Consider the following 22,969-nt stretch of genomic DNA (forward strand, 5'->3'; position numbering starts at 1 on the left):
ACCAGGAAAGACCAGGAACACTTGACCTTCTGTAGAAGAAAAATACTGTTCAGATGTGGCTGTCTGTTGTGACAGAGGGCCCTTTCCCTCTTGGTTCAGCAGCAGTTTCTGGCTATCCTCTGGACTAGTCAGGCAAGACGACTTTAATTTTCAACACTGAATCCCAAATAGAAATTGGTACTAAGAAATAGACAGCAACCTAAAAAGTGGGTAAGAAAATATGGTCATATTTTAGAATTTAACTCTTTTTACTTCCCTTTTCAGGCCTGAATGACTGTCATGAAGAACCTGTAGGGAGCTGTTGGCAACGGCACCAAGCCCTGCCCTGGCTGTGAGCCTCTGCAGAAGCCAGTAAGGAGAAGGGGGCTGGCAAGGACAGCAGTTGGGACCTCTGCACACATCAGACCTACGCGTGACACTTCACAGGGACCTCTGCCCAGATCAGACCTACGCGTGACACTTCACAGCTTCCTCCTGCATAATAGAAACATCTCCTCTCCCGCCTGTATGTGGTGGGGATGAGTGAGAATTCCTTCTGCGCGGCTGTAGGAGCAGGCGACACAGGCTGGGAGGATAAAGCGCCTTGCTTTCATTAATAAGATGACAGAGGAGAGCACGGCATCTGTATGAAACTCAGTCCCTTTCTGCCACGGCTGTGGCAGCGTAACACCCTAAGGACTTCCATAACATGCTCCTGGTGTCCCACATCTTTCCCTAGTATCCTACCTGAAAGCGTCTAATCAGCTTTCTTTTATCTTTCTACGCTATATACAGCACTTCCTCGCCCTCTGGAGAAATTACTTACAGGGAAATTCAGATTCTCCAAAGGCACACACAGTAAATCACACTGGTAATTCAAGGATGCTTCTAATAGGAAGCAGACAGAAGTCACCGTCACTATCATCACAGACAGACATCGGGGTTCATACATAAGAAGTGAGGAAAAGCAATCTGTCTGCACTTGGGCAATGGTGTCTTGATATTTTCCCATACATACAAATGCTCCATTCCCTTCTAATCATTCCCAGCTCCAAACTTAAGCCGTGCATCGCTGCTACGAGAACTCAGACATGAAGTAGCTGCTTCAGTAACGTTTTTTGCAGTACTGCGTGTCATTGACAAGTGGTTTGTAATGAGCCTCCACCGCACACAGTTCTTCAACAACAACACATTTATTATTCCCACTCGGTGGTTCCCGGGGGCTTTGATGTTAGGTCATACATAATTCTAGAAATTCCAGGGATCTTCTTTATCTCAGTGACCATCTTTAGCACCACCTGTTTACAAAACAAAGGTAACAAGAAAGAGTGAGAATCCACTGCATGCTCAATAATCCTACAGGGCTTGTACTTGCACCTTAAAATTAAAACATCAACTACTTTGGCTATTAATTCTTCACATAAGAGGGATGGCTCTGAATAAACTTAAATAATCTATTTCTCTGATGTAAAGTCAGGGTTTGACAACGCAACAGCATCCAAGCATGTCACTTTATATGTTAACACAATACTTCACAAACTACCTATGGCTTAAACATACAACTCCAACGCTACCAAATATTTCACAAAGCACTCTAATAATGACCGTTGTCAAGGACAGCTTGATCACTTGACTGCCATGAACATCTGACAAGCTTGCCCATAAGGAAAACAGATGCTAAACATTCCCCAAGCAGCCATCCAGCAAGACCCTGCCTAAGCCCCACGTTAGCACACAGGAAAAGAACTCAACTTTTCACCTGCTGCTGTATAAATAACTCCTCTGGAACATGTTAGTGGAAAGACAAGGAACATGGTTTAAAACAACAACATGGGATTGTAGGGTTGGATTGCTGCAATGTTTGCCCAGCATGCACAAGACCCCAGGTTCAATCCCCAGCAAGGTGGCACAGAAGGCAAGAGAATCCGCTTAAGACCATCCTCAGCTAGAGATTCAAAAGAGCAGTCTAAGATACATACCTTTAAATACCATCAAATCTCATTCTTATTTCTTAAAAAGTCCAACTCCTAGCACCATCTCCTTTATATAAGAACACTATTTATAGCAGAAAAAGTTAACGGAACTCATTACTTTCTTTGCTATCAGAATAAGCAGGCATCTGGGAGTGTACTAGATCTAAAGTCCCTTTCAGCTACACTGCATTAAATATTAAGTGGAGACAGAGAGGAAAACTGAGACGATCTACTTTATAGAGAATCAATCTGGGTCACTGTACTATGTAGCGTGAGGCGCCGACATGTATGTTAGAAAAAGTGACATCAATCACCTCTACAGGTATCTCGTTGCCAGGTGTTGCAGGCACACCAGTCATGAAGTCACTAGTAATAAAGGTTCGAATAACCACAGATCGCTGGCATGAGGGCTGTTTCTGAAGTGGATCTCGATCAAAATGTAACGGAGTCAAAATCACTGGCATCTGGCTGATTTTCCCAGCATACCCTAAAGAAAGGAACACATCAGAGCTTATCATGACCACTGTACGGGAAAATTCTGTAGCCTGGCTCAAGGAAACCCTACACAGCATCTCCAGTCTCTCTCCTACCACGTGCAAACATTACGACACTCACACACTGTGGTAGCTCACATCTGTGGGAGGCTGAGACGGAGACCTCCAATGTGAGAGCACCCAAACTACATACTGAAAGCACATCACAAAAGGAAATAAACACAAGCAAAGAATGTTTTGCTCATGGCAATGTTGTAGCAATGAGAGACATATAGAGGGAAAGTCAATATTGTTATCCAGGTAGTCCCATTTATACTATAAACACCAACTTAGTGAACACCAGCCCATTTTCCCAGAGGAAATATAAAGATAGGTTCCTATAAACCTCTAGGCAAATTTGACTCTCTGCAAAACCAAACTAAAGTGTATTTCTGTTTAAAGACACCTAATTAAGATTTATTTTAGATCCATTAACATGGAACTCACAACCAATGGAACTATGATAGCTGCTTTGACTTATTAACACATGGATCTTCAGATGAGGTAGACCACAGCTTTCTTGTGTTGAGGGGTCCAGCTAGCTCTTCAATAGAAAAATCATCAACAAAACCCCCTGAAAATGTTGAAAGTAAAACAGCAAATAGACAATGACAAGAATATTTGTCTGCAAGCCAAAACAAGAAGAGTGCAAACATGTCGATACACATTTGTTTGCTACTCTGGGTGTCTGTAAATGGCCATAAAGATAAGTTAATTTTATTTGAAAGGCAAGATTAAGGAACCTCCTATAATAAAAGACAAAAGCTATATTCTACTACTAGAAAGTAAGGGCAAACAGCTGAAAACGTTGTTACAGTGTACAGTGATAACACAATGAGTCACTTACCAGACTCCCTGAGAATGTTATGGGCCTCAAAATCAGCTTGGCGCAAAGTACTGAGCACCCCCGTTGTCAAGAAAGTAGGAGTAACGTCTGTAGGAGGTTCTTTAACTGGTGGGCCAAAGATATAGACAACTCTAGATGAAACATCAGAGAAAACGCACTACTGTGAGAAATTGTGCTTGGGACTTTGGTTCACCTCAGGACAGCTCTGGGTTGCTTGTTCCCACGGATTTGCAAGTCTGGCTTTCCCAATTCTCTCCTGATCTTTAACACCAACCATTCCAGATTAACAAGTACATTTCAAGTTTTTGTAGCAAACTAAAGACAAAAGAAGTCCCGAGCAATTCATATTTGTTAAGCAAGTAACAGTCATGAGAAAACTGGAAAGAAATTACAAAACAGGATTTAATCACCACTTCTGGCACTAAACTAAGTTTTTTAGTAAGAAGTGTTAAATATCCTCTATTTGATATTATATACAAACCACACTACACTAAACTGCTTTTCTGTAAGAGGAAGTACTTTGAATTCAGGGGCTTCTAATGAAACTGGCATAGTCAAGAATAATACAGACAGATGCTACCACCTTTAACTACTGCCTGTGACAAGCCAATCATCACAAACAGACACAATACACAGTGGAGTCCTGCTTGGTTCTGAGACAGTGAGACTTCCCCAGGGATTAGTAAACATACTGACATAAGCCATGACATAAATCTGAGTATTACCCAATCTCAGAAAACATCCTCTATCTTTGTGAGGAGGTAAGCATTAAGAGTTAGGTCCAATCTCATCTTACAAAAAGAAGCAATAACAGTTCTTATGGAAGTCCGATTTCTACTTTGAGAGATCACATTCACTCCAAGCCAATTTTACTTAAATCTGGACTGTCAAATAAAAATTTTCTGTGAGCTTTTTATGATCTGAACTCTGGTATACAAGCTACATTACAGTAAACACTAAAAGACCTGTGATATTTGTTTTGTAATAAAACAAAAAGTAGCTAACTGTTAAATATGTATTTTCTCCCTCCTTAATTCCAGCAGCGACTATTCCTGTTCCAAGGGTGCACTCGTGGGTTTCCAGGATCCTCCGTCTGCGTAGGAGAACCCTGCGGCCTGACACGTCTTCCTAACCGAACAGACCATGGAGAGGCAATCTAGTCTTACTCTTCCCTCTCTTCCACAGTACAGCGCTGCGCACAATATAAACAAAAGGTTTTCCTGCCTTTCTCAGCATTGCCCAATTCGCTTTCCAATAGCCAACACCACCACAAACATTACTGGTCCAACAGTTATCCACAGCCCAAGGATACACCAATCTGATGCTGTCTTTGTTAGGGTTTCTAATACTACAATAAATCATCACAACTAATGGCAATTTGGGAAGGAAAGAAGTTATTTCTTACACATCCAGGTAACAGTCCATTACCAAAGAAAGGCAGGAACCCAAACAGAGACGAAATCAAAATATATTAAGTATTTATCAAGCCCTTTAGTGTCTCTGTAACCAAAGTACGGAATTACAAAGAGCTGTAGCTGCAGAATCGTTATCCCTCATCTCTTACATACATGTACTTCAAGCTCTTTAGTGTCTCGGTAACCAAAGTTCTAAAATGCATACCCTCCGTTACACTTCAGCCACACACACCCAAGTCCTCTGCCACCTGCAGAAGGTACCTGTTAATGTTATGACACATTCGGGGTATAAGTCTGGCAAGGAAAATAAGAGATTCCCAGTCAGGTTCATCTTTACTGGAAATTCCACACACATAACTGTAGGAACGACAGTCACCCTGAAAAAGAAATATAACCAAACAGTTAAGTCAAAAGATGGGTCAGAAACTATCTTCCACAGTGACACTATTAGTAGTAATTTTTTTTGCTTTTTAAAATGTATCTGTAAAATATATTCTAGGTATTTATCTAGTGATACAACTAATTCCCAAATTAAAACACCTTTTATTAAAAACCACCTTTTATTAAAAACCACTTGGGAGGTGGAAGCAGGCAGATCTACGTGAGTTCAAGGCCAACCTGGTCTACAGAGCAAGTGCCAGGACAGGCTCTAAAGCTACACAGAGAAACCCTGTCTCGAGGGAAAACAACAACAATGAAAACAAAACAAAAAAAAATCTGGATCAAATTAGTAACAAAGGAACCCTAATAAACATTTCAAAGAATTTATATGAAACATGTCAGAGGTTCACTTGGATGTCATTCCAAATGGCTGCCCAACTATGGCAAACTAGTACATTTAGCTTGACAGGAAGATCTACTACCTATATTTGTATTTAGCTCAATAAGTCTTTTGTTTAAAGATAAACTTAAAATACTAACTTAGATACTGAAAACAAATGAACTATTCAATTGAGCTGATTAAGAAAGTGACATCCAAATAAATAAATAAAAAGAAAGTGACATCCACACAATGAATGCTATTCAGCCATTTAAAAAGTGCAATCTTTTCCTTTGTAACAATTAGGGTAAAACTGGAGATCTTGACGTTATATGAAGATGGGCACCAAAAGTAAGTTCCACACAATGACAGTCCTAGAATCTTAAAAGTTTGTCTTACAGAAGTTGAGAGTACAATAGTGTTGCAAGAAGGGAGGTACAAGAAGGCTGAGGAAGGATTGATCAAGGATATTAACTCACAAAGTTAAAGTTGAATTACTTGAATACATAGTAATAGTAAAATGTTTCAAGAACACAATGAAATACAATATACACATGCATCAAAGCACGGCAGTAGCTGGGTATGGTGACAAGAAGGCAGAAGTCCTCCACAGCACAGACCTGTGTTTGAGAGATAGCCCCAGACAGAACAAGAACATCCTAGGATGCACAGTGGGGAATGTAAGAGGGGTGGGAGGCCCCGCCTAGACCAATTGCAAGGTTTGTTGGCCACACCTGCTTGAGAACAGGAGACACAGGCCGCATGCTCAGTGCTCCACTTCCCATGCCCAACTACCCTTCTCCAAGCTGAAAAAAAGAGACTGCTCCAATACTTCACCCTCCTAAAATGACTTTTATTGGGGGGGAGCCTCCAGAGGCCACAGATACCCTGGAGCTAGAGCTGTAGGGCATTCTGAACAGGCTGACATAGGATCTGCTCAGGTCCTCTGGAAGCGCAGCAAATGTTCTTGGTCATTGAGCCATCCTCCCAGCCCCTAATATTTTTATGTTTATTTTTTACTTGTCCATGGTGCTTCCATTTTTCTTTTTACTACATTTTAGTAGATAGTTTAGTACTTTTTTTTTTCCAAGAAATTATTATTTGTTCCTTTTAAAGACTTGTTTTTAACTGGACTCAATCTTAGAAGTAGAAGCTCTTCAAGCAAGAACAGGTTACATCTCTTGCAATTTGTTCCTGGCGTTTTTCTTTGGCTTCCTTCATTCTCTTAGACAAAAGTTTAGCATATTCTTCTGCAGCCTTGTTTTTCTTAGTGCATTCGCCCATACACAAAAATCTCAGTAGCCAAAATATAGAATTTTTTTTACGTATTTGTTTTTACAAAGTCAGTTAACTTTGGTATTTAGAAAACAATTAGAACCAATGCCAAAATAATCATGACTTTTATCTGGGCCTACATGGGTTATTTGCACAATAAAATTGAGTAGCTAACAACTAAGGCAACTTTACTTTGTAAAGAACTTTAGAAGACCCTGAGAAAATTTTATTTCTTTTTCAGAGAGGAGGGCATTAAAACAATCTTACTTAGTAGCTCAGGTCAGCCTCAAATTCATGACAATCCTCCTGTCTGAGCTTCTCAAGTGCTGGGATCTCAGACATGAGCCATCATGCCCAGGAAGTTTTATTTCGGAAAAGAAATAAGGACTGGAGAGATGACTCAGTGGTTAAAGAGCACGGGCTGCTATTGCAGAGGACCCAGGCTCAGTTCCCACAACCACATGTAGCTAACAACCATGGGGCTGGAACTCCAGTTCCAGGGGTGCCAGCTCCCTCTACTGGCCTTTAAGGACACTGCATTCATGTGGTACAGCCATACACGCAGGCAAAACACCCATACATATTACATTTTTTTGAAATCAGTCATCAAGCAAATGCTTCAAATGAATATTTCTTAACAATTAAAAACTTCTCTGAAAAAAAAAAACATAATGGGGAACTATTTCAACATAATTCCCTATCTTGCAGGAGTTGCAAATACGTTAGTTTCTTGAGTAGACTCTAATTAAGAGTTTAAATTTTTACTACTATTGATAAACTTTGTTGGAACTGAACTCCACATGTCACATAAGAACTGAGGAAAGTTTAAAAAAAGCCTATCTACACTTTTACTTTTGTATTGCAGACATCTGCCTGTAACTATCAAAGCAAACCTCAAAATAAACATATGACAACTGAAACAAATGTATGAGCCAGTGAAAGAAAACCAGTCACGCAATTCCAATACTCAACAGTCATTTAAAAACACCGAGCTGCAAATGCAGCTTTTTAAAAGGAAGGAAAACTAGACAAACGCTCTGCAACCAAAACTGGCTAATGTGCTGGCTTTGTCCGTTTGTCTGAAGTATGAATGTCAAACAAGGGACCCTACTCCACAACATGGAAGGAGAGAACTGATGGCCAAAAGTTGATCTACACACACATACTGTGGCATATGGATGTACTCACAGTCATGAATGTACATACACACACACACAAATTAAAAATAACTTTAAAAGACCATAGTAAAATCCTGGTGTTTTAAGTAAGTTTTGTGTTGTATTACAGTCAGTTCTCAGTCACATATGCTTACAGACTACAAGCTAAACATGTATGTACTTAGGCATCTGATGCTTTCTTGCAGGTAAAGAAAGGCTTCTCGGGCCAGGCGGTGGTGGCGCACGCCTTTAATCCCAGCACTCGGAAGGCAGAGGCAGGCGGATCTCTGTGCGTTCGAGGCCAGGCGGGACCGACAGCCTCCAAAACAATACAGAGAAACCCTGTCTCATAAAAACCAAAAAAAAAGAAAGGCTTCTCGGGGCTGGAGAGATGGCTCAGAGGTTAAAAGCACTGGCTGCTCTTCCAGAGGTCATGAGTTCAATTCCCAGCAACCACATGGTGGCTTACAACCATCTGTAATGAGATCTGGTGCCCTCTTCTGATGTACATGGAGGCAGGGTGTTGTATTTGTAATAAATAAATAAATCTTAAAAAAAAAAAAAAAAAAAGAAAGGCTTCTCAAGCCACAGTGTATCTCCTAAGTGTACAGACAAATCAAATAAGGACCTAACCGTTTTGGTTCTGCTTCTACAAGAAAAATAAACCAGCCAACCATGAAGTAAATGGTTCTCTGTAAGTTTTGCTTTTGGCTAGAGGAAAAACAAAGTTCTACAACTATAAAATCTTTGCAAAAGTTTTCATTTCTTTTTGGTTTTTCGAGCAGGGTTTCTCTGTATTGTTTTGGAGGCTGTCCTGGAACTCACTCTGTAGACCAGGCTGGCCTCGAACTCACAGAGATCTGCCTGCCTCTGCCTCCCAAGTGCTGGGATTAAAGGCATGTGCCACCAACGCCTGGCTTGAAAGTTTTCATTTCTTAATAGCTCATTCACTTCATAACCATCTTTAAAACTTTTTATCTTTCTAAACTTGGAATATAATTTCATATTTGATCTTCCAAGGGAATTCCACATCCCAACTTTGTGAAAACCAGCAGCAGAGGTTCCATCGCAATGAGTGGAGGCACGGACTCACCTGCACACCCACAGTTTTAATCGGCAGCAAGAAAGCGTTCAGTGAATGGAGACTTGTAATCTGCATGAGCTTCTCCTGGTCCTCTTCTGTCGTGCAGGCTTTGACTCTTTGTAACAGGGTATGAGGCTGAGAAAAGAAACAGACATTTCCTTTCAGGTAGCAAGCAACAAGGCCTCCATGATCTTATGTGCGAGCACCAATGTTTTTAAAAGCAGATCATGCAGGGTGTGCTTTGTGCTGCCATACTGTACCAGAAAATCCCGGGGTAACGAATAGAAATTAAATTGATATGCACTGAGACTCCGGCTTTTCCATCATCTACTTTCTCCATTTTGTATTGTTAACCCTTTGCACTTCTCCTTTGCTTCTCCTTTATTGGTCTGAAGTTAAATCCTTGATTTCTATTCATACAGTTCTCTTTTTAAGTATTAACACAGACATTGAAAAAGAATCAGCCTTTCTATCCTTTTGGCAATACAAACATTTTTAATGCTTTATGTTCTCTTAGTTTTAAACAGTAACAAATATATTGTTGTAGTTAACTGTTTTATGAAGTCCGAGTCTGACCATTTTACTCATTTATAACTTTATTTGCTTATCAATACCTTTTGTAGGCTGATTATCTTCTATCTCACTGCTTTTCCTACAGCCAGTGCCTTAGGAGTGTTTCCTAACCACAGCTACAGATCCCAGACTAACAACGTCTGAAATTCTAGAGATGGGCAAGTATATACTTCAGAAGCTCCCTGAGAGCCAGATGTGGAGAGGGTCATGACTACCTCTGATAAAATCACTAATATTTATACGTAGCCTTTCTTGGTCTCTTTGTTACGAGAAAGGCAAACTACTAGGAGATGGTGAAGGACGGAAGGCAGGCAATGGACATGAGTAATGAAGGAAGATATGAAGTTAAATGTTTTTCCAGCTGTCCTGGTACTGGGTAAGTGGCTAACAACATATTCAGTGGTGACAGTGTAAATTCCAAGGGGAGCCGCACAACCTCAGAATGGATATTATAATTATATGGCTCACTCGCTGAGGGCACAAACGCTGACTAATCGATTACTTTCAGCAGGTGATGCTCATTATTCCAAGTTTTATAATACAGCTTATTTAGAAAAAAAAAGGAATAAAAAAGAACAACAACAAAAAAAATTCATCTCCTTCAGACGACTTCAAAACATTAGGAAAAAACAGCGACTTAAATTCCTCAAATCAAGGTTGGTGGTAGTAAACGCTCATATCTGTATGACTTTACTGCTCTTAAGACAGCTTGGTGTGCACCGTGGCCATCCCTCTAAGCACTGAGCACCCTGTTTGGTTTGGTTTTGTTTATTCTTCTCTCATATAACACATCCCACGTTTCGCCTCCCTCCACTTCTCCCAGGCCTCTACTAGCCCCCCCCCCCATCCACTCCTCCACCATTTCCCATGCATAAGAACAGGCACCCTCCCAGAGTTATCATCTGTAAGAGCACAACAGGTTATACACCTCCTATCAGGGCTGGTCAAGGAGGAGGAAAAGGGCCCTAAGGCCTTTTGAGGGCAGGACTGATATAGTCTTATTTTGGTTAGACAGACAGATCTTCTAAGGACAGGAGCGATAGTCTTATTTTGGTTAGACAGACAGATCCCCCAGTAGTCTCTGTGTTATGCTTTCTACACAGTCACTACAAGTAAGTATTGTTCTTAATTTTCAAACAAATAACTTCATTTTAAAACAAGAATATTAACAGCCATCTACTTTGTTCTTTGAACTGACCAGATATATCAAATCAGTTATTACCTTCTTAACACTTGCAGAAAAGTCAGCTACTATTTTCAAAATATTGTTGGTTTCAGGAAAGTCTTTACAAATATAAGGTTCTTCAGCACATATTACTCTGATTGCCAAGCCAGGGCCTACAGAATAACAACAATTTTACATCAACAATTTGAATAGAAAACTGAAAGTAATTCTAAGATATAAAACCCTTTAAATGAACACAAGGTATTTAATTTTAATTGACTCCTAGAACTAAAATTTCAAGGCTGAGAGTAGTGCCAATGTTTAACATGTACAAGGACCTAGTTCAATCTCAAATTAAATCAAATGAATTAACACAAGGCATTTAATTTTAATTGCTGGTATTAATTTCCCATCCTAATTGTCTAACTTATATAATCTCACAAAATTTTCCTCAGGAAGTATTTTAATTAAATATATGCCAATTTACTGAAAATCTATTAAGGGAATTTTCCATCATACATAAATGTAAAGAAATAACCATGTAACACTTTTTTGATGTCCATGAATTAGTAACTAACATAGAACAAACAGTGTAAAGAGTGCTTTACATATGAAGGAAGAAGTTCTTGCATTCAAACAAAATGCTGCATCAGAAAACTAAGAGGATTTGGCAGTGACTAGGAGGAATACCTGATCCCAGGGACCCCCAAGGCAGCCTGGGAGAGGTAGGGGCTAGGGGATTCTAACTTTTATTAAGAGAACTAATTGTTTTTTAGAGACCTTATCTTTAAAGGGTGGGAGAGGAAAGACACAAATTTTAATTATCTCTTCTTTCCATAGAATAAATGATATATACATCATTTATGGCATAAAAATCCTAGATGTACAACTAAGAATTATATAGAAATATCAAAATATCTCTATGCCCCCATCTCCTAATCTGGCAGCAACGTCAACTGCCAGACTCCCAGGAATCATGCAGTGTCTAATTGCAGGCACAGAAGAGAATTAGTCATCTAACAGTACAAACACAGTAGGCACTTCCAAGACCTTGTTCCCTGTCACCCTTTCCTTTCCGTCATGTCACACAGACCCAAAACAGAAAGTGACTCAGAGTGGTCCCAACTGACACCACACGAAGGTGGACAGACAAACAGAGCCCACGTGTGCTTTTACCTGGAAAAGGATGCCTGGAAATCAATTCTTCTGGCAGGTCAAGCTCTCTGCCTAAAATCCTCACTTCATCTTTGTGAAAATCTTTCAGAGGTTCTATTACTTTTCCCTACAAGGAGAAAACGGGACCAATTAAACGATTAGACTTTATCATTTAAAATATTTTCTCCTACGAGGCTATATTTCAAGGCTATATTTCTCCTATGAGGAATTAGGTGGATATTTTTAGTGGCATTTATATTCTTTGTTGAAACACATTTTAAAGTAAAAGCCTTGAAAGTCTTAGGAATAAAAACAAATTCAGGGGCTGGAGAGAGGGCTCACCGATGCACAGACATACATACAAACAAAATACCCAAACACATAAAATAAAAGAAAATGTCAAAAAAAAATCTGGGAAAACACCTCCTCTGCTCTCACCCATTTCTCATATGACACAAGACGATTGGAAAAAGTAACGTTAGTGCTTAATTTTTCCAAATGATCTGCACATGGTGGTGCACACCTTTAGTCCTAGTACTTGGGAGGCAAAGGCAGGCAGATCTCTGAGTTCTAAGCCAGCCTGGTCTACACAGAGAAAACCTATCTATAAGAAGAAAAAACAAAAACAGGGGGAAAAGACTTTTCTAAACAGTACCAATAAAAAGATGGGAAGAAATACAAATATTTTATTCTATGTGTGTAGGTATTTTGCCTGCACAAGCACCAGTTGCATGGCCATCAGATCCCCTGGAACTGGAGTTAGGACTGTCAACTGCCATGTGTGTGCTGGGAACTGAATCCCAGTCCTCTGGAAGCAGCCAAGTGCTCTTAACCACTGAGTCATTTCTCCAGCCCCAGGGAAAATAATTCCAATTCCTGTCAAGTTAACACAGCATATGAGCAAAGGGAAGAACTTCTGTATGACACCACTGTGTCAAGTATACAGGGCAGTCAAACATTTACCGTGAAGGGTGGTTATCAGACAGTAGGAGAGGAACAACAGGGCATTTGATAGGTAAGTTTCAGTTCTGCATCAGAGCAAGTTACAGAATTGGCCTAGAATCTCTACAGAGATTCCACTATTCTACTCTAGATGATAATAGGATTTATGGTTTATACAAATTTTTTTTAAAAACAGGTAAGTCTTAACAAGATAGGAAAACGAAAACTTTTAAATCTTTCCAGTGGGAATGTATAAATTCAGCATTTTGGACAGCAGCCTAACAGGAAATCAAAATGTTGAAGAGTCATTATATATAATTTAGGAAATATTTTGTTTTTGAAAGAGTCACCTATAATCCTGGATTTTAACTTGGCATATAGCTGAAGATGACCATGCAACTTTAGATCCTCCTGCTTAGACTTCATGAGTGATGGGTTTACAGGGATGTACCACTACACTAGGCTATTCTGGCAATTCTATACCTAGGCATCCACCAGAAGAAAATGAATGTTTACAAGAATTTGCAGCTAATATTTATAACATCATTTCTAACAGCCCAAATGGGTAATGTCCACCAACTGAAAAATGTGAACACATATACACATTGGAATATTATTTGGCTATAAAAAGCAATGTTACATTATGCCACAGATAAACCTTGAAAATACATGTTAAGATACTAACTGAAATAGTGGAGAGACTACCTTAAATGCCCCTCCCTGATAATGATTTTTTTTGGGGGGGGGGTTTTGAGACAGGGTTTCTCTGTGTTGTTTTGGAGGCTGTCCTGGAACTCGCTTTGTAGACCAGGCTGGCCTCGAACTCACAGAGATCCACCTGCCTCTGCCTCCCGAGTGCTGGGATTAAAGGCGTGTGCCACCAACGCCGGCTCTTTGATAATGATTTTGACGACCATCTTATATACCATCCTAGAATCTCTATCCAGTGACTGATGGAAGCAGAGGCAGACACCCACAGCTAAACACTGAACTGAACTCCTGGAACCCAGTGACAGAGAGGGGAGGAGTGATGAGCAAAGGGGTCAAGACTGGGCTTCTTTAACCCACAGAAACAGCTGACCTGAACAAAGTGGGGCTCATGGACTCCCGACTGATGGCTGGGAGGCCAGCATGGGACTGATCCAGACCCCCTGAATGTGAGAGTCAGTGAGGAGGCCTAGGGAATCTATGGGGCTTTGGGTACCCATCCTATAATGAGGGATGCTCTCTCAATCTGGACACATGGGGGAGGGCCTAGGCCCTCCCTGGAATGAAATGACAGACTCTAGAGATCCCCCATGGAGGGCCTCACCCTCCCTGAGGAATGAAGTGGGGGGGGGGGAGCGGGCATGGAGGGGAGGGAGAGGGAGATGGGACTGACAAGTGAAGCAAGCTTGTTTCTTGTTTTACTTAAAAAAAAAAAAAAACTAGCTGAGCATGGTAGACCATGCCTGTAATCACAGCACTCAGGAGGCAGAGGCTGGAGGGTCACAAAAGTCAGCCTCAGCTACACAGCAAGTTAGAGGCAGGAGATACAGGAGACCATCTTTAAAAAAAAAGAAAGAAAGAAAGAAAAAAGGAAAAAGCCAAACATAAAAGGCCTCAAGGTGTCTAAAACAAGGAAAACTACAGATGCAGAAATTAGTGGTTTGCAAAGCATGGTGACCTTTAACCCCAGCATGTGAGGCAGAGACAGGCAGATCTCTTAAGTGTAAGGGCCACCTGACCTACATGGCAAGTTTCAAGCCAGCCAGGACTATATACAGAGACCATGTCTCCAAAAATAAATTAAAAACAAAACAAAACAAAGCCAGTGGATAGTTGTCTAGAGTTGACAAGCAGAGACGGGCAGAGTACAGTTAGAAAGGACTGGGCTCCTCTTGAGGACAATACATGTTCTACAATTAGTGGTGACGGTCAGTCACCCTTGCAAGTACTGGGAAGGAGAAAGAAAAGATGGAGGAGAGGGAAATGTTCTGTGCACACACGTCATGGGAAGTTCTCACTTCTGTGCACACACAACATGGTTAGTTCTCACTTCTGTGCGCACACATCATGGGAAGTTCTCACTTCTGTGCATACACATCATGGGAAGTTCTCACTTCTGTGCACACACAACATGGGAAGTTCTCACTTCTGTGCGCACACATCATGGGAAGTTCTCACTTCTGTGCGCACACAACATGTTTAGTTCTCACTTCTGTGCGCACACAACATGGGAAGTTCTCACTTCTGTGCACACGCATCATGGGAAGTTCTCACTTCTGTGCACACACATCATGGGAAGTTCTCACTTCTGTGCACACACAACATGGTTAGTTCTCACTTCTGTGCGCACACATCATGGGAAGTTCTCACTTCTGTGCATACACATCATGGGAAGTTCTCACTTCTGTGCACACACAACATGGGAAGTTCTCACTTCTGTGCATACACATCATGGGAAGTTCTCACTTCTGTGCACACACAACATGGGAAGTTCTCACTTCTGTGCGCACACATCATGGTTAGTTCTCACTTCTGTGCGCACACATCATGGGAAGTTCTCACTTCTGTGCACACACAACATGGTTAGTTCTCACTTCTGTGCGCACACATCATGGGAAGTTCTCACTTCTGTGCATACACATCATGGGAAGTTCTCACTTCTGTGCACACACAACATGGGAAGTTCTCACTTCTGTGCATACACATCATGGGAAGTTCTCACTTCTGTGCACACACAACATGGGAAGTTCTCACTTCTGTGCGCACACATCATGGTTAGTTCTCACTTCTGTGCACACACATCATGGTTAGTTCTCACTTCTGTGCACACGCATCATGGGAAGTTCTCACTTCTGTGCGCACACAACATGGGAAGTTCTCACTTCTGTGCACACGCATCATGGGAAGTTCTCACTTCTGTGCACACACATCATGGTTAGTTCTCACTTCTGTGCGCACACATCATGGGAAGTTCTCACTTCTGTGCACACACAACAATGGGAAGTTCTCACTAATGTGCACACACATCATGGTTAGTTCTCACTTCTGTGCACACACATCATGGTTAGTTCTCACTTCTGTGCGCACACATCATGGGAAGTTCTCACTTCTGTGCGCACACATCATGGGAAGTTCTCACTTCTGTGCACACACAACAATGGGAAGTTCTCACTTCTGTGCGCACACAACATGGTTAGTTCTCACTTCTGTGCGCACACATCATGGGAAGTTCTCACTTCTGTGCACACATCATGGTTAGTTCTCACTTCTGTGCACACATCATGGTTAGTTCTCACTTCTGTGCGCACACATCATGGGAAGTTCTCACTTCTGTGCGCACACATCATGGGAAGTTCTCTCGAACCCTCACCTCTTCCCTCAGCTTCCTGATGAGCTCCGTGTCATTATGGTGGGTTTTGATGAGCTCAGCTTTGCCACTAGCCACAAGGGATGCACTTTCGATTAGATCAGGCCGTAAAGTACCTTGGGCAAGGAAAACCTCCTCTGGCTTCAAACTCATTTCTCCAATTACTTCATTGGCAATCTGTTATCAATGAAAGCAGAACAGAACAGTCTTCTAAGAAAATTTTTTTCAACAAAGTTAATGAAATTTGAGTCTTTGCAGTACTAACCAGGAAACTGGATCTATCAAACTAGGGAAACTAAATTTCTGAACACATACATTGTGTGTGATTGAAAAATATGCAAACATTCCCTTCAGCACTTCCTGAAATCTGGCCACTGATAAACCCAGTAGAAGAGCAGTGCCAGCAAAAAGGTTCCTTCTTAAACATCATCTTAGCAACATGCATGCTTTTTAAACCAAAATAGTTAATATCTGCCAGCAGGACACACACACACACACACACACACACACGCGCGCGCGTGCGCACTTACTTTACGTGTATCTTAGAAAATAAAATTAGCTAATTTTGTTGAATACTGCACACATTAAAAGAAAGGTACCTGGCCGGGCGTTGGTGGCGCACACCTTTAATCCCAGCACTTGGGAGGCAGAGGCAGGCGGATCTCTGTGAGTTCGAGGCCAGGCTGGACCGACAGCGTCCAAAACAATACAGAGAAACCCTGTCTCGAAAAACCAAAAGAAAGGTACCTTAGCCAGGTATGGTGGTGCCTTTAATCCCAGCACTGGGAGGCAGAGGTAAGTGGACCTCTATGAGTTCAAAGATAGCCCAGTCTATAAAGCAAGTTCCAGGACGGCCAGAGATACACAGAAAAACCTTATCTTGACAAACCAATATAACAAAGAGAGAGAGACAGAGAGATAGAGACAGGAAGGTACCTTAACAAAAGTATCACCAATGATTTTTCTTTTTTCCTCAGGACTTGTAGTCATATTTAATGTTTTGCTAATTCTTTTTCGTGGGGTCCTGTCTTCATCTGAGATTGGAAGAGTGGTTGTTCCATTGTAGAAAGAATGAGCAGCATTTATCACTGGGAGAGATGGGAGAAGTATTTTAAACTACTGTATTTCTTTACATCATACATATCAAGGCACAGAAAGAAAAGCATACTCTTTGATATTCTTTATATTTGCCCCTGTGTTCAATAACCAGCAATAAATCAGCAGCAAGAGTTCAGATCTGGGAAATCATTAAGAGAACTCTGTAGCATTTAGATGGAACTCAACACTGTCAACGGTGCTGGTTGCTTTCCCTCTGGTCAGTGTTCCCCTAGAACAAGTGAACACCATAGCAATACGTATAGCCCCAAGACAGTTAAAAGCTGTGGCTACTCCACAGAAAACCAAAGTTCTTCAAAAGCTGCTACCTACACATTTAGAATTAACCGGATATCCCTTTATTTATTACACAAGAGCAAGAATCATACTAGTTCAATGGCAAAGTGTTTGCCAAATGTGTACAAGGTCCTGGGTTTAATTCCCAGCACTGTCCAATTAAATTAATAATACAGCTGTGTACACTGAATTTTTAATCTACTATACCATTTCACTGTAGCCAGTTATACCATTTTAGAGACTAAGAAATATCCATGTAAATCTCCAATGTAAATATCGCTAAAAATGTTTACTAGTCATTATCACTGCTGGGCAGTGGTGGTGCACACCTTTAATCCCAGCACTCGGGAGGCAGAAGCAGGTGGATTTTCAAGGCCAATCTGGTCTACAGCGTGAATTCCAGAACATCCAGGACTGTTACACATAGGAACCCTGTCTCAAAAAAAACTAACCACTCCCCCCAAAAAAGTAACAGTGACCGAGGATCTGTCCTTTCATTGACCTTGTATATACAAGCACCCAGCTGTTCATGCAGACATTATATGTCTTCCTCTATAATGCCCCACCAATTTTTTTTAATACACTGTCTCTCACTAAATATGGAGCTCACTAGTTTGGCCAGACCAGTTAGCCAGCAAGCACAGGGACTGGCCTGTTTCTACATTCTCAGTTTGGGGATTACAAGCATTAGGACACATCTGGCTTTTTATATGGGTCCTGAAAATAAATTCAGATTCTCGTGCTTGTGTGGGAAACACTTTACCAATATGGCTTGCTTTATTTTTTTCAAGTCTAGCTATGCTACCAAAGCTAATTCCAAGCTCCTGATATGGAATGATTGTCCTACCTCAATCTCCTAAGTAGCTAGGATTCCCAATACACACAGCAAGCATGTCTGGCTAGTTTTTAATCTTTCCCTGTATGGGCTTGGGTACAAAACAACCTTCATTTGTAGAAGAGCTTAGATACCTGCAAAAGTAATGCTATGAAATCAGGGGAAGGGAGGTTTTGAGAAGACAGGAAAGACAAACAGAACAGGACAGAATGGTAGACGCAAGATGGTAACTTACTAGTTTCAGTATCTTAGGACAACAGTCAGTATTATCTAAGTCTCACCCTGGACACTTCCCGACACTACACTTGATGTCAGCCAAAAGGTCAAGAAGCAACTGAACCCTTCTTGAAACAGAGGAGATTACACATGTCAAGTAAACGGTATTTTCAGCCTTAAGTTTGGAAAAGCAGGCTTGAAGAGATGAACCCTGGTGTGGTATAAATGAACTTCTCATGATTAACTAATACCTTTGACTTGAATTCCAAGTTTTTTGAGGGCCTCTTCAACAGACTGGCTTTCTCGTTTTCTCATAAATCCATTATCAATATGTACAGCGATAACCTGATCTTGGTTTAAAGCACGATTCAGCAAAGCTGTACAAACAGTTGAATCTACACCACCACTAAGTAAAACCTGTAAATAAAATGAAGAGAAAAAAAAAAATCAAACAGGATAAACAAACAAGAAATAAACACTGCCACCTTGCATAACTATTTAAAAGTGCTTTATATGTTAAAGATATGAACCGTATTAAAGATACATTGAAGATATGCATCTCAGGTGATACAACACACACATTATATATGTACCTGTCAGCTGTCAAGGCTAAGCAACCAGCTCTGGATTCCAGTATCTGACTTAGGTTTGCAGACCCCAGGTGACTGCTGCTTACCAACACTTTCGACGTGCCCACTCTCTCTTTGATCTCTCGAATGCATTCAAGCTCTCGGTTCTGCACAGTAAAGGTCCCGCTGCATCCAGCCACATCATACAGGAAATTCTTCAGTATTACTTTCCCGTTTTCTGTAAGGCCAACTTCAGGGTGGAACTGCACACCATATAGCTTTTTAGATTCATTGGCTATACCTTCATGGAGAAAACAGCCACAAAACAATTTTATGTCGAAGAAACAACTAATAGTCACAATCCACTCCTCAGATTCTTTCTCCTATGTTAAATGTATATGCCTTACTTCAAATTTTAACTACAGAGAAAGAAAATACATAAGTAAAACTACGTTGTCATAATCTTTATAAAGTATACAGCAAAAAATTAGCTGTAAGACAGGGCAGAGATTTTACTAGATTTTCACTTCTCTATCATTACCTCGGTTTTCTTGTCTATTTAATATAGAAAACAACTCAATTTCCATATATACTCGACAACCCCCAACATTTAAAAGAAAAGTATTTTCTATTATTTCCTTTTTGAGTTTCATTAACTACAAATACAGGTTGAGCAACCCTATTCAAAGTGTTTAAGATGCCCTAGTGTAACAGTTTCTAAGATTGAAGCATTCCACTTTGCAGGTAGCTCCTTAAGCAGGAAGTAAACAACTTAAACAGCTTCAAGAAGTCCCTGAAATTGACCAGACTCACTAGACGGCCCAGAGTAAGCATTAAAAGGAAGGAAGGGAGAAACTGAGCTAAGACTGACACCAGGCCAGCTGCCTAGACAGACGTCCAGAACAGTCTGGAAACCTAGAAGAGACACTCTCCAATCTGTGAGACGCCAACTGGCTGTGCAGCGTCACCCACGCTGGGGTAGACGCTGGTGACATGGCTGTCTAGGCCATCTCTGTCCCTGTGAGTAGCCTCACTCAGGTTACTGTAGCAATCCCAGTGAAACCCACTGGCTCACTAAATTGGACTTTGGAGGTATCCATACTTTGGTCTGTCCTGGATTCCCTATCTGGGGCAAGTAGAAGTACATGTTGTGTCTCCTCAGAAAAAGTTTTGTCACATTGTCACACACAGATATTTTGGTATTAAATTTTGTATGAAACCCAAGAATAAACATAAAATTCACTGATATATATCATAGACAAGTGATATAAAATTAAACAGTATTTTGACTGCAACTTGGATTTGGGGGCACTCAAAACACTTGCAACTTGTGAATTCAAGTGAGTAATCAAATAAGTTTTGACTTGTGGAATATTTCAGATATTCAGATTAGGGATATTTACTAAATGATTTCACCTACTTGACTACAGTGCTTAACTGTTGCCAAGCAACAAGTGCTAGGTAGGGGCTTTACATGGATATTACTATCCCTGTTTTATGATCCATGCATCAAGAAATTTGCCTCCACCCTTAGTAACTAAGTCGTGCCTGGCAGGCTCAAGATCACTGCACTTCATGCTTTATCTGGCTCTTGGGACTCCACACTCAGTTTACTCATTCACTGTTTGCCCCCTCTCACTCCTGGCTGCTGGTCCTCTTCTCCTTCCTGGCCTGTCTCTACATGGAAGCTGTCTTCTCCACACACTCTCAAGTGAGCTGACAGATTCTAATATCCCATGCTTAGGCTCATCTGTAGACCTCCAGTCTAGTACTTCTCTGGAGTCAAGATGTGTAACTGAATACTGGATACCTTTGTTTTGGTGTTTAACACATCATCTTGAGTTTCATGTGCAAACCGAAACCCCTGAGTTCTTTCCCTTTAAGAAAATAGAAATTCTACTACCCATCTGTTACTGGGGGGGGATCCAGCATTTAAGACCTGACTATTTTACCTTTGCTACTCCATAGCAGGAAACAAATCTTTTATCTGTCCACTCAGAGCATTATCACAATCCAAAGATGTGACTAGTCTGTCTAACACCCTGCTCTAAACTTCACTTTTCTCCCCTGATACCAGAATATACCACCTTCCTGCTTCTACCATGACCAAGTCTACTTTCTCCTCATGGTAACATAATCCTGAAATCAGATCATGCCTACCCTCTATTCAGAACACCACTTATCCAGGAATAAAGCCAAAGCTTAAGATCACTCAAAGCCCCACTACCTCTCGTGTTGGATTTACCCTTGCATATCTCTCACTACAGGCCCAGCTCGGACACTGCTTGCCATTAACACTTCCCTCAAAACAGTAACCACTAGTCACAATAAGGCTCATTACTTCTGCTTGCTTTTTGAATAAGGAGACCCCGCCCAGCTCAGTGGGGGCTTCCTCCTAAATGCTGGGTTAGACACAAACCACACCCAAACATCCGTCTTCATATGCAAGGTCATTTGTGCTGTTCTTCTGCCTGAGTCAGAAAGCAGCCACTAACTTTCTTTCCCACCGTTCACATCCTCTTGGGCCCATACCCAGACGCGTGCGTGCGTCCCTATGAATGAGCTACCGGCTTCTAACTTAGTGTCGTAAAGCACTATGGATTCTGAATGACTCCCTCAGGTGACAATGGCTCCTGCACACTGACAACAAACAGCTGTGAAAGAACAAGCAAGGACTTCATGCCAAAGCTGACAGACTAAGTTCACTCAGTGGGACACAAGTAGGGGGGAAAGAACACAGTAAGTGTGAAAATAAACACTCTAAATGAGCACTCATTTAAAAGTATCTCACACAGATCACTATATCTCCTCGTGATTACTCTGAAAATTCAGAACTTTTACCTGCCACAATATTCCCAGAGCGTGCTACAACCTTGAATCCATCAGCGACTTTGTCTACACTGTCTCCATGTGTAAGTAAAACAATTTCTTCCTTCTGAAGTCCCCTAAAAACATGTAAAGAGGAAGATTTTTAAATGTACACACAAATATCAACGAGAACCATATCAATAAATCATTGTACTACTAGTTTTACAGCAACATGAAACAAGTTAAGCGTCATCAGAGAGAGGGTACCTCAATTGAGAAAGTACCTCCATACGGGTGTAGGCAAGTCTGTGGGGCATTTTCTTAATTAGTGATTAGTGGGGGTGGGGGCAGCCCTGAGCTGGTTGCCCTGAGTTCTCCAAGGAATCAGGCTGCACGAGACACAGGGACTAAACTGCACTCCTCCATGGCTTCTACATCAACTCCTGCATGTAGGTCCCTGATCGGCCTAAGTTCCTGTCCTGATGTCCTTTGACCATGAACAGTGATATGGGAGCCTAAGCTAAATAAACCCTTTCCTCCCCAAGTTTCTTTGTTCATAGTGTGTCATCATAGTAACAGTAACTCTAAGACAGTCATTTTGTTTAGAAACAGAAGTTTGCTATATGGTAGATTAAGAAAATGTAGGGGGTAAAAGTTGCATAGCAATGCAACACTATTAGATTTATACATATATTAAATTTATGTAAATATAAGTATGTTCTTATATTATTTTATATTTATATAAATATTTTATAATAAATAAAGCCAATAAAGGATTTGGTGTTTTTTTGGGTTTTCTGAGGCAGGGTTTCTCTGTGTTGTTTTGGAGGCTGTCCTGGAACTCACTCAGTAGACCAGGCTGGCCTCCAACTCCAGAGATCCATCTGCCTCTGCCTCCCGAGTGCTGGGATTAAAGGCGTGCACCACCAACGCCTG

General features: G+C 41.1%; 1 protein-coding gene and 1 long non-coding RNA gene across 4 annotated transcripts in view; one reads left to right on the plus strand and one right to left on the minus strand.

The window, feature by feature from the left end:
- Positions 1–234: 234 nt before the first annotated feature.
- LOC121143150 lies at positions 235–4,709 on the plus strand. Its single transcript, XR_005880276.1, has 2 exons — positions 235–351; positions 4,373–4,709. It is a non-coding gene; the product is annotated as an uncharacterized LOC121143150 (long non-coding RNA).
- Gmps (guanine monophosphate synthase) overlaps positions 1,157–22,969 on the minus strand; it is a 51,981-nt gene continuing 30,168 nt past the window's right edge. For all 3 annotated transcript variants that reach the window (XM_040754347.1, XM_040754348.1, XM_040754349.1), the window contains 12 exons: positions 22,067–22,170; positions 19,333–19,526; positions 18,908–19,073; positions 17,150–17,301; positions 16,217–16,390; positions 11,938–12,043; positions 10,819–10,934; positions 9,033–9,158; positions 5,009–5,124; positions 3,333–3,463; positions 2,267–2,439; positions 1,157–1,277 (listed from right to left, as the gene is read on the minus strand). In XM_040754347.1, coding sequence (XP_040610281.1) covers positions 1,176–1,277; positions 2,267–2,439; positions 3,333–3,463; positions 5,009–5,124; positions 9,033–9,158; positions 10,819–10,934; positions 11,938–12,043; positions 16,217–16,390; positions 17,150–17,301; positions 18,908–19,073; positions 19,333–19,526; positions 22,067–22,170 — 1,660 coding nt within the window. In that variant the 3' untranslated portion in view covers positions 1,157–1,175. The remainder of the gene's footprint in view (positions 1,278–2,266; positions 2,440–3,332; positions 3,464–5,008; positions 5,125–9,032; positions 9,159–10,818; positions 10,935–11,937; positions 12,044–16,216; positions 16,391–17,149; positions 17,302–18,907; positions 19,074–19,332; positions 19,527–22,066; positions 22,171–22,969) is intronic.

This window comes from Mesocricetus auratus, unplaced genomic scaffold, assembly GCF_017639785.1.
Source record: "Mesocricetus auratus isolate SY011 unplaced genomic scaffold, BCM_Maur_2.0 Super-Scaffold_100011, whole genome shotgun sequence".
Lineage (NCBI taxonomy): Eukaryota > Metazoa > Chordata > Mammalia > Rodentia > Cricetidae > Mesocricetus > Mesocricetus auratus.